This window comes from Mandrillus leucophaeus, unplaced genomic scaffold, assembly GCF_000951045.1.
Source record: "Mandrillus leucophaeus isolate KB7577 unplaced genomic scaffold, Mleu.le_1.0 Scaffold359, whole genome shotgun sequence".
Classification (NCBI taxonomy): Eukaryota; Metazoa; Chordata; class Mammalia; order Primates; family Cercopithecidae; genus Mandrillus; species Mandrillus leucophaeus.
Window position 1 is genome coordinate 382,045 of NW_012103798.1, and position 18,056 is coordinate 400,100.

The following is an 18,056-nucleotide window of genomic DNA, read 5'->3' on the forward strand; positions in this document are numbered from 1 at the left end:
GTCCTAGTGTGTTACTTAGCTGTTGGTGCAAGACAACAGAATAGGCAGATGGGAATTTGGGAGCCAGCTTCTGTGGAGTGTACTTCACTGGCTGTAGATAGTTTCCGGATTGGTCAGGGTCTACTTTACACAGTCCAGTGGGGGAGAAGTCAATGCCAATTATCCTACAAGCATTATGTGCTAGAGGATTCTCTCCCCATTGCATTAATTCTTTAGCAGTGAGCCGGGTAAGATAGTAGGGCCTGCATGACCCGCCCCCAGCAGTGCCTCTAGCAGACATTGGAAGCCAGCTTTTAGTGTGAACTCACCAGCCGTAAAAATGTCAGGTCACTGAACAGCTGCTGCTCTTCAGGGTCAAATAGCTCACATTCAAGGCAGAAAGAGAGGACTGTTTTCTGTAAAAGGCATTTTAAGAGAATTCCTAATAATGAGGTCTTCTGATGGGAGAGTAACTAATGAAGGTGGTTTGAGGGAAGGAAGAAGGGGAGATTGGGAAGGAAGGAGGTCGAGAAGGAGGGAGCAAAGGCTTTTCCTGTGAGCCTTCTAATGACAATCAACTTGCAAAAATTATCTTAAATTGGAAATCCAAAAGGCTTATAATCTGAATTGCCTGACAGTGACTAGCTCACTAGTGACATGCCCTCCTTATTATTTCTGCCTTCTGGATTCTCAACAGTTAAGATATGACTATTAAAGTCCTATTAGTCTAAGAGTTAATCAGATCGTTTTAGGGACAGGGCTGAAGTCTTGAATGGTGGCAGTCTGCATGGAAGTCCAAGGAAGTATTGTGAAAAACCATCCCATCGAGCTGTTTTATCGAGATATATCCAGATGTGAATAAACTGGAAAAGTCTAAGGAGCATGAAAAGTTACCAGAGGGAGTTTACCTGAGGCAGCCGGTATGTGCAAAGGAGTAGGATGACTTGGCCTGATTGGGTGGGAAGGTTTCTTGGCTAAGTATATAGGGACTTTTCTTTCTTAAGTAGACTTTACATTTTAGAGCAGGTTTAGGGTCATAGCCAAACTGAACAGACGGTACAGAGATTTCCCACATACCTCCCGCCCCTGTACATGTGCAGCCTCCCCATTGTCAATATCCCCAACCACAGCAGTCTATTTGTTACAATTGATGGATGGACGTCAACACCTCATGATCACCCAGAGTTCATAGTTTACATCAGGGTTCACTCTTGGTGTTACATATTTTATGGGTTTGGACGAATGTAAGATGACATGTAGAGAGTATTTTCACTGCCCTGAGAGTCCTCTGTGCTCTTCATACTCATCCCTTCCTCCTCCTGACCCCTGGTAACCACGAATCTTTTCCTCGCCTCCCTAGTTTTACCTTTTCCAGAGTGGCATGTGAGTGGAATCATACACTATGTAGCCTTTCCATATTGGCTTCTTTCACTTGGTAATATGCATTTAAGACTCCTCCATGTCTTTTCATGGTTTGATAGGTCATTTCTTTTTAACACTGAGTAATATTCCATTGTCTAGATGTACCACAATTTATCAATTCGCCTAGTGAAAGACATTTTGGTTGCTTCCAAGTTTTGGCAATTATTAAGCTGCTATAAACATCTAGTGCACATGTTTGTGTTGACATGAATTTTCAACCCATTTGAATAAATTGCTGGATTGTATAGTGAGTATGTTTAGTTTGATAAGAAACTTCCAAACTGTCTTTTAAAGTAGCTGTGCCATTTTGCATTCTTACTAGTAATGAATGTGAGTTCCTGTTGCTGCACATCCTCGCTGACGTTTGGTGTTGTCAGGGTACTGGGTTCTGGCCACTCAAATGAGTGTGTAGTGATATCTTGTTGTTGTTTTAATTTGCCTTTCCTTGATGACATATAATGTGGAGCATTTTCTTCATATGCTTATTTGCCATCTATATATCTTCTTTGGTGAGGAGGCTGTTCAGATCTTTGGCCCATTTTTAATAATTGAGTTGTGTTCTCATTGAGTTTCAAGAGTCTTTTGTATATTTTGGATGACAGTCCTTTACCTGGTATGTCTTTAGCAAATATTTTTTTTCACAGTCTGTGGCTTGTTTTATCATTTTCTTGACTGTGTCTTTTGCAGGTCACAAAAGTTCAATGAAGTCCAGCTTATCAATTCTTTCATGGATTGTGCATTTATCTAAAAAGTCACTGTCAAACATAGATGACATTACCAATGTCATCTAAATTTTCAATTTTCTCCCATCTCCAGGAGTTTTATCATTTTGTTTAAGTCTGTGATCCATTTTGAGTTAATTTTTTATAAAGAATGTGAGGTCTTTGTCTAGCTTTATTGTGTTTGCATATGGATGTTCAGTTTTTCCAGCATTATTTTTTGAAAAGACTATATTTGCTCCATTGTCTTACCGTTGCTCTTTTGTAAAAAAAAGCAATTAACTATATTCATGTGGTTCTATTTGTGGGTTATATTATTAGTCTATTTTTTCACAATTACCACAGTCTTGATTACTGTAGCTTTATACTATGTCTTGAAGTAGGGTAGAATCTGTTCCCCAACTTTGTTCTTTTCCTTTGATATTGTGTTGGCTTTTCTGTATCTTTTGCCTATTTATACAAATTTTAGAATCAGTTTGTCAATAAAAACAAAGTAACTTGCTGGGATTTTATTGGAATTGCATTGAATCTGTAGGTTAAGTTGAAAAGATCTTGACACTATCGAATCTTCCTATCCATGAATATGAACTATCTCACCATTTACTTGGCTCTTCCTTGATTTCTCCCATCAGAGGTTTGTTGTTTTCCTCATATAGATCTTGTATGTATTTTGTTAGATTTATACCTAAGTATTTCATTTTGGGGGTGTGCTCATATGAATGGTACTGTATGTTTAATTTTTAATTCTGCTTTTTCTTTGCTGGTAAATAGGAAAACAATAGACTTTTATGTATTAACTTTGTATCCCGCAAACTAATTTTCCTAAGCTGCTGGTAGTCACTCTTTACTCCCCTGTTTTTGTCTTCCCATGTCATTGCTCAGCATCACAGTCATCTCCTCTTCAGACACCTCCTCCCATCCTGGAAAGGTCAGCGTAGCCCTCAACTTAATTAGACTTAGGAAAGGTTCTCTACACTGGAAGTGACGGTGAGGATATTAACAAGAAATGTTCATGATTATATGAAGGATTGCAGATTCCTTTGCCACAGGAATGTCCTCATATGACCATAATGGGTGTGAATGAGATGAGATAATGTTACTGAAATCTGTACCATTAAACCATTTCCTTTCTTCCTTCTCCCAGCAAAAGAAGCAAGAGAATCAGAAAAATGCTTTATTAAAACAAAATAGAAAAAAATGATACAAATTTCTTTTTCCCATGAAAAATGAAAACATATTAAGGTTTGATACAAATATGGATCTTCTTTGTCTGAAAACCCTGGGGCGCAGTCCTGTGCTCATTTGTTTGTTTGATACTATGGAAACGTGCAGTTGATTGCATTAGATAAAATCATGTTAGGGAAGAGACCAAAGGGCAGGTCTGAAATTTTCCACAGGATTCAGATAAAAAATAATTCTGATTGGTATTTGCTATGGAAAATACAAAATCCTTATAAACAAGAAACTTGTTCCTCCATGGGCCCCAAACTTTCTCAAACATAAATAATTCATAGGCGGGACACGATGGCTCACGTTTGTAATTCCAGCACTTTGGGAGGCCAAGGTGGGAGGGTCGCTTGAAGCCAGGAGTCTGAGAACAGCCTGGGCAATATAGTGAGGCACTGTCTCTAAAAACATTTTAAAAATAAAAATAATGATAAAAAAGAAGTCAGATTTTAAGTCATCTCTTAATTATAGACTCAAGAGGTTTTTAGACTTCAGTTATTATCAATAGGGGCAACAGGGATTTAGAGACTTAAAACAGTATATAGACCACACAAAAAATAAGCACATAACTCGACAGAGTGATGGTTTATAAACACCCCATGTGAGAAGCCCTAGACCCCTGACTTTAATTCTCTCCATACAGTTCAGTGGTTCTCAAAGATATTGTTTATGGAATTAAATGGTATCAAGTAGCTGTTAAGCCTTGGAAGTTGCTAATTTAGGTTTTCCACTTGATAGGAAACAGCTGATGTTATTAAAAAACAAAAACACTCACAGAAAATTTTACCTTCCACAACTCAGCCTTTTGAACACAGTAATGCATCACATAATGACATTTTATCAACCATGAACCGCATATATGGCGGTGGTCTCATAAAATTATAATGCAGCTGAAAAATTCCCTATCACCTAGTAACACTGTAGTGCAATGCATTACTCATGTATTTGAGGTGATGCTGGCATAAAGCAAGCTACTAAGCTGCCTGTTTTATAAAACTATAGCACATCCACATGAACAGTACATAATACTTGACAATGATATGTGTTACTAGTTTATTTACTACAAATGTGTTATTTCGAAGTATACTCATTTTATTTTTTTTTTAAAGTTAACTGTAAAACAACCTCAGACAGCTCCTTCAGGAGGTACTCCAGAAGGCATTGTTATAACGGATGACAGCTCCATATGGACTACTGCTCCTGAAGCCTTCCAGTGGGACAAGATGTGTAGGTGAAGAGAGTCACATTGATGATCCTGACCCCATGTAGGCATAGGCTAATGTGTCTTAGTTTTTAACAAAAAAAGTTTAAAAAGTTAAACAAAAGTTAAAAACCAAAAAAAGCTAATAGACTAAGGATGTGAAGAAAATACTAATACTTTTGTACAGCTGTGTTTTAAAGTTATTACATATCAAAACACTAAATAATAAAGTTATAGTAAGCTAAGTTTTATTAAAGAGTTTAAAAAATAAATTTAGTGTAGCATAGATGTACAATGTTGATAAAGCCTACAGTAGTGTATGTCCTAGGCCTTCACATTCACTCACCACTCACTGACTAACCTGGAGCAACTTCCAGTTCTGCAAGCTCCATTCATGGTAAGTGCCCCATACAGATGTACCATCTTCAATGTTTTATATGGTATTTTTACTATATATATATTTTTCTATATATATGTTTAGATACACAAATACCATTGTTACAATTGCCTACACTATTCAGTGCAGTAACATGCCGTGCAGGTTTGTAGCCTAGGAGCAATAGGCTCCACCATATAGCCTAGGTGTGTAGTAGGCTATGCTGTCTAGATTTGTGTAAGTATACTCTATGAGGTATGCATGGCAATGAAATCACCTATTGGCACAATTTCTCAGAATGTGTCCTTGTTAAATGACACATGACTATAATTGTGTCTAAACTACAGCATTTTAATAAAGGTTATCCCTTGCCTAACAAAAAGCTCACATTATAGAAAAGGGGCAAAGTTCTGGATGGATCACATAACTTCACCCCTCTGTCAGAAGCACATTTCCTTCAGTGATAATTGTTTTGGGGAAACTGAAGACACTGAAGCATATGATCTGAAAATTTCACTTTTCCCCCCTTTCTATTAATACACCAAGGTCAACTGAGGATCTAGGTGGTTCTGCACATAATTCCATACCCAAATATACAAATAGGCCGGGGCTGAGTTTGTGGGTTGGAATAGAACATTTGTCTAACATGCAGAAGGGTCTCTCCTATCAGAGTGTCGGCTCCACAGAACGTTGTTACTATGAAGTTATGCAGTGAGTTGATAAAATACAAGATGGTCAGCTATTACAAGATCATGAGTTCATTCCAAGGATAAGAAGAATTAGTGTTTGGCCTGCTTGGGTATTCTATCAACCACTGGGGCAGTTTGTTTCCAACTTGACCTTAAATTGAGTTAAGGGTGGCGAGGCAGCAAATGTGATGTAGGACAAAGGGAAAGCTTCGACTTTCAGAGGATACTGATAAAACAAATTTCTTGATCTGTATGGGTGCCATTTCCCAAACTGACCCATATCAAATTAAATTTTAATAAGAAAAAAATGTCTCAAAACAGAAAAGCTTTTGATTCTAGAGACCAGAGATTATTTTCTCTACTCCAGTTGAGTAATTTCACCAGTAGCCCTACTATACATGAGTTATAACAAGAAATTGTGTAACTCATACATAAACCAAGTGTAGAAAGAAGTGGCATATGATAACCTGAACATACTGAATGCTGCCATAATAGAAAACTATATTCTTCTAGGTCCAGTAAGTACAAGTTTAAAAACACGTATATATTTAATTCAGTGAACAGTTTGCAAAATTGAAATTCAGTGGTGGAAACTGTGAAGAAGTTTGATGACGCTGTTTTAATAATTCATAGAAAGACATATGTACACCCAATGAATTCATCTCTTTATTGCATATTGCTATTTTAAAAAAAATGTACAGTCTCATAACACATACATTTTTTTCTCAGTACTATCTAACGACAGTCTTGCACCTAAAGACTAAGTGGTTCCAACTACTAAGCTAATAAGATACAAGACATATAATTAAGTTCACAAATTATGCATTTTCTTTTTGGCATTAATTTAAAAAAACAAACAAAAAAAGTTCAAAATACACACCCAAGAGAGAAAAGTGGCTACTTACACCAGCACCAATCTAAAAAGTAGAAAGTAGTTTTTTTTTTTGTTTGTTTTTCTTTTCAACAATGGCACATGGAATTACCTGCACACAGTTTTTGGGGAAAGAAACCAAAAATGGAAATGGCAAAGGAGGCCCACCAGGATGGCCATATCAAAGGAGGATGATTAAAAGGGGCAAGAGGGACACGCTACACAAACTTGCTCCTTTATGTGACTTTCCCTCCACCTGTCTATTCCTTAAACTGTAAGACAAAGCCATTTTCAAAATACAGTTCCAAAATTGAGCCAGACCAAATTTCTCCTGCTACAAATAGAAAAGAATATACATAGAGGCACTTTAGTTAAGGAACAGACAAAACCATCATTATATTCCAATCTTCATCTCCAAGCCTTTCTGAGTCAAGTCTCTATCTGCACCTTCAACACGGTGTTATTGCAGACCTGGGTTAACTCGGGACTGGGGGAGTGCAACCTCTGCTCTGTATTTATGACTGTGTTATTTGCTAGTCATTTATTTCCATTTGATGTGTAGAAAGTCACTAAATTTGCAATGAGGAAAAGATGTAAAACCACAGCTCTTGACAACTCTTAGAGCACTATTTCACAGCTTTCACATAGCGCAGATACCTTGCCATCTGTGCTAAGTGTTATAGTTTATACAAATTATTTTTAAATAGTATGATTCCTGTACAGTGCACACATTGGTATTCTATTCATCCCTTAATATCCCCATTAGAATTTAAGCCTTTGGGGGCAGGGACTCTGTCTTGCTTACCATTGTAGCCTTACTATGCCTGGTACATAGTAGGAACTTAATAAATATTTGTTAATTGATGAAAAACTCAATTTAGTGAGTAAATAATGTTCTAGTGCAACAGGACAAACTACTCTCTCCACAGGAAACTCAACCACAACAGGATCAATAGAAAGAAAAGAGAAAACGTTAGCCCTCATCCCCGACTACAAATAAATAAAGCAAAGCAAAAAAAAAAAAAAAAAAAAAAGTAACAGTCCTCTTTATATATCACATAATTTAAGGATATTAAGAGTTGGTAGGTTAATGGTAAGCATCTATATTTTATTTTCTAATGTTCATTGTTTTTATTCATGTCTCCCTGAGAGCTTTATTTTTTTGGACTGAAATTTTACAGGTAGCTTTACTGACACACAATTTTAAAATGACAACATATAAACAGCAATCACTTCAAATATACTTAGAGATAAATAGATCTGGGCATCTCTGCTGATGTTGACATTTTGTGCATTCTTTATGTGTCCTTTAGTCCAGACCTATATTTACAGAAAATGCAGCTTGTCCTACAAAACAGAAGATAGAAACTAACAAAAAGGCACCCCATTAAATTTTTTTTTTTTTTTAGTAATCTTTATCCCTTCAGAGAATTCTTCCTTTAAGTCTTGGGTGAGATATTTTATTTTTAAGGTTTATATATCTATAGTGTTAGAACAAGCATACTCTGGCAATGTTGTTTTTTAAAAAAAGCTTGGATTGCATTTAGATAGTGTTTTTTCCAAAAATCTGAAGAAATTATCAAGAGCACTTGGCAGAGATAACTTGATGAAATTAGGGGAAAAAATTGATGTCCAACTTTTAAATATACAAAAAATTCTGACTGACATTCTACATAATTCAAATTGTGTGCAAGATGTTCTCAACAAACATTTACAGACTGTATCCTCACACCAATGTCAGAAATCCGAAGCTGGTCCTATCACTGATGCATCTACATCACAATGTCAGCTATCGAAAACCATTTTAAATCTGTATTTTTCCAACTCCAGTTCCATCAATGAAAATAATTTCAAAGGATATCAAGCTTGGAAACAATACAATATTTTGCAAGGTTTTTTTGTTTTTTTTTGTTTTTTTCTCCTGTTTTGTCTTTGAATCTAGGGAATGTCTCTGTCATCTCTTTCAGGAGATAGTATTGTGCTTCTGAACAGTCATGGCGTTCGGGGAAAGAAAATGAGCCACACTCAAGGTGAATGCATACACGAAGGGTTTCGGAGCACATACATTAACATAAATCTTTTTAACCATATGTAGAGGTCTCCAGACAACACTCAGACATCTATATACATTTTTTAATATATACACACATACATTTACATACACACACATTCACACATTCACTCACAGATGAAGGAAAAAATTGCCACTGTTTGGATTGCAAGGCAGTGTAATGAAACGTTCTAGTCACTTTAGAGGGCCGCTAACGAGCTTTCTAAAATAAAGTATTCATGGAAGATTAGAAATTAAGTTTTGTGATTGGTCTCTCTCTGCTGCTGTCAGTCATCTGGTTGGTAATGCGTTTGCGATTCCGTTTCAATTTAGAAAGGTCTTTGTCAAACACTTCTCCTGAGCGTAAAGCTGAAACAAGGTCATCAAACTCTCCGCTTTCTTCACTATTCTCTTTAGCTTTTCTCATTTTACGTTCCCTTTCACGTTGTTCTTTGAGCTGCAAATAGAAAGAAATAACCTCTTAGAAACATGTCAAAATGTTGCATTTTGTTTTCAGTAGAGATGAATTCTGTGAAATATGGTAATGCTCCAGACACCAAGCTGTGCTCATCCTATAACCCCTTTGGATATCACAAGAAAGGGTAATTGGAACATGGAGTCTCCATTGTGGAAGCAATGGACAACAACAAAAAATAACCACTGTCTTGTGGTTAGACCCTCACCACCTAGATTCTAGGTAAACTGCATGATATTCTAGTTAAAATAAGAGCAATTGAGGCAATTTGTGTTTTTGCTAACGAACAACAACCAAAAAAAGGTATCACTATTACATAGACCCCAAATAACTAAAGCAAATGGTCATCAGGCCATTTTCCTTATATCAAAGGCTTAGCTTGCATCTACTGTGGAAGCCTGAAACCTGATACACAACAGTTACTGTTATTAAAAGCCAACTAATACATGCACATTGTAGACAATTTGGATAATTCAGATAAAAGGAAGGTGGGGGAAGCATCTTTAATTCTACTGCTGTGAACTTTTTAGAGGTTTATCTCACCACTATTATTTTCTATATGTATTAACACATCTTAAGAAACAAAACAGAAAAAGATTTCATGTAGAAATCACTTTGTAAACTTTTCTGTATCATTACTCTTTAAATACATGTCTTTTAAGGACTGCGTAAATATACCATTATATAGCCGTTATATCATTTAGAACTCAAGCCCTATTGGTAAACATTTAGGTTGTCTTTAGCTTGGGGCTATTATAAAGAATGCTGCCCTTTTTTGTGTAAATTTATGATTATTTCTTTAAAATAAATGCTAAAAAATGGAATTCCAGAGCAAAGGATGTGGATAGATATATTTTTTTTAAGGCTTTGAAATACGCTGTTAAATAGCCCAAGAGAAACAACACCAATTTAAAATCCCACAGCATTCTAGAGAGTACACTGAAGCCCTCCTTCCTGCCAGCAGGTCAGAGTGCTCTCTAAATACTTCTGACTGGGCTGCAGCCATAGGACTTCTAGGAGGTGGAATTGGTCAATTAATCATCCTCTCACCTGAGCTTCCATGCGAGCTCGACGTTCTTCTTCCTCCTTTTTCTTTCTCATATTTTCATTTTCTTGTTTGGCTTCTGAAACAGCTTGAAGAAACTGATCAAAAATGCCAAAGAACTCATCTGGTTGTATTTTGCCAGCCTCTTCCCCAAAGTGCTTCACTGCTTTAGTGAACTAGAAAAAAGACGGTTTCAGGAAGTCAATGTTTCATGAGAATTCCATAATCAAATATAAATAACTTTAGAAAGACTAAAGCCCAGATTGAGTCAAGCATAAGTTTTGTTTGCTCATTTATTTTTATTTATTAATTTTTTTTGGAGATGGAGTTTCGCCATCACCCAGGCTGGAGTGCAGTGGCATGATCCCAGCTCACTGCAACCTCTGCCTCTCGGGTTCAAGTGATTCTCCAGCCTCAACCTCCCAAGTAGCTGGGATTACAGGCACATACCACCATGCTTGGCTAATTTTTGTAGTTTTAGTAGAGTAGGGGCTTTACCATGTTGGCCAGGCTGGTCTCAAACTCCTAACCTCAGGTGATCCACCCACCTTGGCCTCCCAAAATGCTGGGATTACAGGCGTGAGCCACCATACCTGGCAGTTTTTCTTGTTTTGTTTTGTTTTTGTTTTTAAGAGATGGGGTCTTACATGTTGCCCAGGCTGGAATGCATATGTTATTGTTTTTTTTTTTCCCCCCCAAATTTATGGAGTCTTACATGTTACCCAGGCTGGAGTTTAGTGGCTATTCAAAGGTACGATCACAGCAAACTACAGCCTCAAACTCCTGGGCAATCTTTCCCCTTAAGCCTCACAAGTAGCTGGGACTATAGGCATGTGCCACTGCACCCGGCTAAGTCAAACATAACTGATGGATTCTAGCGAGCCTATATTTATCTTCAGCTGCTGAACATGTCTATTAATCATTTCTAAAGTAAAAATTTTTATACTCCTTAGCTTTTGAAACCATTTATTCCTGTCTACCTCATTTGAGCTTAACATGTATGATGACCTCCTATGACTTTTTATTAACTAAACAGTAGTAAAAACAAAATATTGTAGAGCACAGCACCCTAGACATAAAACTAACAGCAAACTCGGCAGGGGGAGGGAAACCTGTACTCTTAACTTTTCTTTGAAGTAGTTTAAAATCATTTACTAGTGCCATATGGTCAACATAGAAAGCAAATGGGAGCCAGTGCCTCTTAGCTGCTTTTCCCAATCATAAATAATGCTGCTATTGTTGGGATATTTTCAGGGTCTCAATGAGAAAACAGTAACTGAGTATGGAATCTTTAATGCAACCCAGTGTATGACTGAGAATACAATTTTATTCCAAATTCTTTGTTTTAGAACGCCTTTCAATGCCAATCTTTTTTTAAAAAGTTTTTTTAAAAAAGATATGGGGTATTGCAATGTTACATTGCCCAGGCTGGACTCAAACTCCTAGGCACAAGTGATCCTCCTGCCACAGCCTCCTGAGTAGCTGGGACTATGGGTACATGCCACATGCCCCAGTGTCAATCTTTTTAAATGGCCAAAATGCAACATACCAAGGAAGAAATTTACGAAGTTAGATAAAAATATATGTATACAGTAACAATAGTATATCCAGTCTCGTTTTAGTTCTTCCAGAGGTTATCTTCATAACTCAAGGCAGTATGTATTTCAATAGTCTTAGCATTACAACTACCCAAATAATATTCAATGTCAAATTGTTTGTTAAAATTATACTTCCTTCTGTAAGGATCTAATGCTATTACTCCTAAGCTACTAAGGATAGTGTTCCTAGCTTCAAAGTCAAATACATTTTTCCCCATGCCCAACCAACTACTTAACATTTTCCAGATTTTAAGTTTTCTTCATATTTAGACTACGCTGTGTTTATGCAGTGCCCCCAAACAGTTTATAATTGGTTTTATTTTTATTGCTTTGTCTTTGTTACATTGTTAGGTTCTTCTGATATTTCAGTGATATTATCTACCTAAAATATTTTCAACATTTATTTTTAAATAAAACAAGTTTTGGCTTATATTTATATATATTTTACAGTTACTATATCTTTAAATTTGTAATAAAAGTGTCCTTTTTACCATTTCTGTCTTCACTGAGGAGTTTTCAATGTTTTACTTATTTGGAAATACTCTATTAGAAAAGAGTTCTTCGGACAAAAACATAACATTCTTCAGACACCATATATAGTGCTCTAGCTTGCTCCATGGTTTTATATGCTAATTTATAAAAGTTCTGGTATGAACAAAATAGCAATAGACAGTCTACAACCGGATTTCTAAAACATTCAAGTTCACGTACTTCAGGCCATCCCGAGTGATCTTTTTATCAAGGAATTCTAGTGATCATGATGTCATGTATATTGAAATCTTAGAAATCTAAAGAAAACCAGGCCCAGATTAAAGTTCCACCCCCTATACACACACACACACACCAGTCAGTGTGCGAGGGGGAAATTTACCAGGTCTTTATGTTCTGCTAGACGATCTTCAACATCAGAGAAGCTTGACGCTGGCTACTGTGATGAACAAGCTGACAACAGCCAGTTCACACACAAAAATGTTTGAGCCCCTTGATGAAGTAGGTGCTGTATTGCTCAGGTGGGATATCAGGACAGGGGGAATCTCTTCCTTTATGAAGCACAAACTCTAAAGTGGTGAGGCATACATAAAACATGGATGGGGGCTTTCACAGTGGAGGTCTGAATGGTGGTTGCTGACATCAGTTGACTGATTTCCACTGTGAGATATCAGAGGTTGGACCTCTGACAGCAGCCATTTGAACATATATTGTCATTTATTTAATAAGGTTAGAGCGGAGGTTTAATGTTGAGATTGGCTAACGCATGTGAACAGCCTACTTCTGTACTTTAATTGGTATGTGTGTACATTTACATAAACAATCATCCATATCTACAACCAAACAGGTGACCAGAGAAAAATAACATCCATTTACCGAAGTTTTGAAACACAAGACTCAAGTAAAAGCAAGAGTGTTGTGGCAACTGAGAGATGGGTAGAGTAAAAGAACCAATTGTGGGGGAGGGTGGGAAGGGTGTTAATATACTTTATAAAGAATGAGAAGAGGAGAGAAAATGAGAGACTCTGTACATATCTTGTATATGAATGTGAATGCATTTTGGAAGAGGAAACAACCTGAGATAGAGAGGAGTGAGGTGAAGCTGAGGAGCTAAGGGTCGTGGTTATCAACCAACAAAAATTTCTCTTCCAAGGGAACACAAAAAGTGAAATAGCAGAAATCATAAAAATAAATGTCTTACTAAAAAAAAAAAATAACTCTTGCAATGAGACTGTGAATTAAAATGTATCTCTTTTAGCAAGTTCTGCTGGAGATTTATACAGGTAGCATCCTGTCCTCCAAGGCTGTATCTCAGATGAGCATATTACAATAATTAGGCACTTGGCTTTAGTAACATCGAATTGCACATTTGATTCTACCCCTGGTTTTCATCATCTACTCTTTTCTGGCTCCCAGAGATAAGTACTTCAAGCCAATTTCAACCAAGAGAAAACTGTCAAAGTATTTGCTGGTCTCATACCATTCAAAGCCTTCAAGGTCTTGCAACATAGGCCAGTCAGACAAAAACGGTGTGTTCAGATTAATCACAGTCTTGGAAATGAAAACACACCTATGTCATACAAAACAATGGAATCTGGAAAGTAATTATCTACTACTTTATTTCCTGCACCATGAAGTTTGGATCTCACTCCTGCTATTTCCCGTACAGAATAATAACTGAAAGTATCACAATGAAGCCCAGTCCACTCAAACAACAGCCAGTGCACAAGGGGGAAACTTACCAGGTCTTTAGCTTCTGCTAGAAGATCTTCAACATCAGAGAAGCTGAAGCTGGCTACTGTGATGAACTGGCTGACAACAGACACAAACTTATCTCCAGGCTGTGGGGGCTGAGACTTCTGATATTCCAGCTCCTTAAACACAGGAAATGAATAATGTCAATGCAGGCTTCAAATACAGACATGAGACACACCTTGTCTCATATTTCACATGCCTTAAATTTAATAAATGAGAATGGCAAACACATCAAAACTTGTTCTAAAACTTTTTGTTATACTCTAGTGCCCCTGCCCTTCCTCCCACCATGCCAGAGCCATGCCCATGTGCACACGCATATTTGCAAATAGCAATTTACCAACAATCTAAGTACTTGATCTATTACTCTTTCAGACTTTAGAAAGCAAGCAGTTATGCATTTGGATAAAATTAATAGAAGTTAAACAAATAGTGGGGGCAAACTGAACTCTAAGGGCTTGTGAGTGAAAACAAGAGACTCTGCTTGTCAATATTTCATGCTTAGAATTCTGGTGTCTTTATTTTTTTCTTCTTTCCCTCTCAGCCAAGTCTATTTACTTCTTAAACTGTTGGATATAGGTCAGTATAATTTTGGCTGTAGCATTTGACACCATAATCTTCTACCATTTTTCTCTTGTCCATACCATATTGGTTTTTGTGAACAGGCTTGTAGCGGAATTAGTCTCTTGTTGATTATCCATATTCCCCATTACCACAGCAATGAACACAGATGATCCAAATCTAATGTTATTAGTTAAGTTAATCATTGCCAGATGCACATTCTTATTTAAAGTTCACAACATCCCTATAAGTGAGGGATCAATAGTCCCATTATACAGACACATACATTAAGGTTTGAAGGGATATATTACTTGCCCTGAAGTAGTGCTGACCAGTGACAGAGCCAATTTGAACTCAGGCCTGCCTGACTCCAGAGTCTTGGTAATAACTATGTTGTATACCAATTGACTTAAACTGGGTGCTCCCTTATTTTCTTGCATTGGCAGAGATCTTCACAAGCAGGAGTGTAGTCATCACAGTTTATGGGTTCTGACTCAGCTCTACCACTGATTTGGTTCTTAACCATGGCATGTTGCTCTGGGCCTCAGTTTATTGATTTTTTTTTAAGGGGGCAATATCCACATCATCACTAGACTCAAATGAAATAACAGAAGTGAAAACTCATCAATTAGGGAGCTGGCGCTGATTGGAAGAAATTGCCATAATTCTAGCACTTTAGCCTGGAAAGTAAGTGTATCTGTGTTCAGTGTGGGGACAGGAAAGGCATTTGAAAGTGTTTCATTAATGTATAATTTTATAACTATTCATCTCTGATACCTTCAAACAATATAATTAATTTGTGTAAAGCACAATTAGAAGATATATCTATTTGGCCAGGCTAAGCTCTGCCCCCTGCTATTTTCTTACAATACCACACCCACCTCCAGGGGTAGGGGAGGCTTCTATATCCCCTTTCCTATAAAAAGTGTGATACAGTGTATGTGACCCAAGGGGTAGAGTGGTTTCAGCAAAACTATCCTTTAATAAAGCAGCAACACAAAATTTCCCCAGAAGCCACCACCCCAGGCCTTGCTCTGACCTGGCTCAGAAGCAGGGGTCAGAGCCAGGCTTCAGGGTCATCATAATGACCATGGACCCTCTGGGGCTGGGAGAAAAAGTGCAATCAGTTTATTTTTTTTTAATTCTGCCCCCCACTCCCTACATTAAAAAAAAAAAAAAAAGGAAAAAAAAACCTCACATGTTCCTTAATTTATTGAAAACAAAAAATTAGACATTGTGACTTTAATTTTTATTAGAGATATGTCTTTAATTAGTTCAACTACTTTCTATGGCAGTTTTATGATTAAAAAAGAAAAGAAGGGAGAGTTCTCACAGCATTACCGATAAATGATCTGAGATACTTATGAGAGGCACCTGTCCAAGCTGCCTGCATATCCATCTCCTTCACCCAGAGCAGGCCCGAGCTATGTCTGCTCCGAGCATGGTCACAGGGACGCTACTCTGCCAGCCTGTTCTCATCCTTGCCCCCTCTCTTGCTGGCAGCTACATCTGCACAGTACCCACAGGGCACTGTGCCAAAAGGCACATTTCATCCTACCAGCTCCAGTCTGCCAGCCTGACCGGTTTTCCTTCCTCAAAGGCCTGGGCCCAGGTTGTCTTGTATGCCTGCGATAACCTCCCTCTATGCACCTAAGTTTACCCCACCCTCCAAAGCCACAGCTCAACTTCTTTTCCAAAAGAGAAGTTTCCTCTAATAGGGGCCAATTGTTCCACATGTCTCCAAAGTACCCTTAACCCGCTGCTGCCTTCTTTAAGGCACCTCTGTAATCACTCTGCTATCTGGACACGGCCAGGCTGAGGGAAGTGGCTGCTCAGATTATTGCAACACCTGGAGGACAAGGATTCTGAGTCATCGTGACCCTGGGCTAGAGCATGTACTACAGTGTCCGCTTAGTAAATACTCCCCAAAAGACCAAGACAAAAACAACAGAGAAGTTCTATTGCTCTACCAAAAGTGAACACCATATATTAGCAGCACTTGGAAACTGAGAGGGTCCCTGAAGATCATTTAGCCCAACCCACTCATCCTGATGAATCCTGCCTCACCGATAAATTGGTGGCACGCTAGGTCCAGTTTTCAGTTCTTCCTGCAGTGACTCACCCACGACCCCTGCTGCCTGCAATCAAGTTGCCAGGCTGAACATAACCTGCCTTTGCTTCTTGTGGTGGTGGTTCTTATTTTTTAATCAATAAATGTTTATTCCGGGTATACCACATGCCAAGACAACCAGCAACTCATCTGCTGGAAACCACCAGCACTAGAGATAGTGAAGAAACTGGGAATTAGAACAAAAAACAAATACTCACTGTCTCTACTGCTTTCAAGCCACTTCTCAAGGTACTTATTTCTTTGTCCAGCTCAGTCATGCTGTTGTAAATAGCAATGTTTTAGCAATCAACATGTGACTTACACATATTAAATATAAGATGGGTTTAAATATTTCACGCTTGGAAGTCCATACTAGTTTAATTTAAATGTTTAAAATTCCCTTCCATGCTCAGATCTCAAAGAAAGACAACAGTATTTTAAACTCATGAAATGTAGGTATAAAATTATGTTTCTTGTTTTCTGTAGCCAGCAGGTATATTTTATAGGTCAAAAATAGCAGAATAGAAATATCTTCCATCTGTACAAGAATATTTTATGTTTCAAACTCAAAAAAATCTCACTTCAGCAAATTACTCCATGTAGAAATAAATCCCTTGCCATACTTGGCTCCCTTTGAAAATAAAACAAAAATAAGTTCATCTGCAATCATGTTCACATTGTAGTCTGTATAATCAGTGTTCTGCTTTTCACTAAGGCCCCAATAATATAAATATTATAAGGTAATGGCTTAAGTTGTAATCAACAATGATTTTTCTTAAAGTTGTATTAACTAGTTTTTATTTTCATCGTTTTTTTTTTTTTTTTTTAATAGAGAAAGGTTCTTGGGCTTCTCCCATACATAACACTTTGTATTTCATGGCTTTTAAACATCAGAGCTTGAAACTGAATTCTCCCAGATAATTTACAACATATAAAGAAACTCACCAGTACTTCAGTTAATTTCATGCCTTATATAGTATATTTCCACCAGATTCCATGAACAGAGGGAAAAAATGAGCCTGCTCATTATACTTTTCAAATTCACTGCAAAAAGATGCAGTTTATGTTTTAAAAAAAGAGCCAAAAGAGGGAGGGAAAAACAGCAAGGAAAATTGCCTGCTTCTCAGTCTCTGAAACGTGGTGTGAAGTTTGTGGTAAAAATTTGGCAACTTTCCATTTTATTTTTAGCTTCATTTGCATAAAGACTGCTTCCCATTAAAGAGCCGCCTTGGTTTCTGGGAGTATGTGTGCACATGTGAAAATTATTAGCAATGCCCTGACACTTAGGTCTTCTATTTGCTTAGTCATGCATCTTTATTTAACTAAGGGTGCTCTTACCTGTGTTTAAAACACCTGCCCTTTAAAAGTATGAAAGTTAAAAATTTCATGCAGTATTCCAAAGAAGCTAGAACAAACATATATTCAAAACTTTGTAACACATTTGAGTGATTTGGATGAGATTCAAACTTTATTTCATACAATGTTCAGG

General features: G+C 37.3%; 1 protein-coding gene across 2 annotated transcripts in view; it reads right to left on the minus strand.

Annotated features, from left to right (window-relative positions):
* Positions 1–6,255: 6,255 nt before the first annotated feature.
* The window catches only part of DAAM1 (dishevelled associated activator of morphogenesis 1), a 194,907-nt gene continuing 183,106 nt past the window's right edge, over positions 6,256–18,056 (minus strand). For both annotated transcript variants that reach the window (XM_011989575.1, XM_011989574.1), the window contains 4 exons: positions 16,786–16,846; positions 13,884–14,015; positions 10,060–10,230; positions 6,256–8,991 (listed from right to left, as the gene is read on the minus strand). In XM_011989575.1, coding sequence (XP_011844965.1) covers positions 8,782–8,991; positions 10,060–10,230; positions 13,884–14,015; positions 16,786–16,846 — 574 coding nt within the window. In that variant the 3' untranslated portion in view covers positions 6,256–8,781. The remainder of the gene's footprint in view (positions 8,992–10,059; positions 10,231–13,883; positions 14,016–16,785; positions 16,847–18,056) is intronic.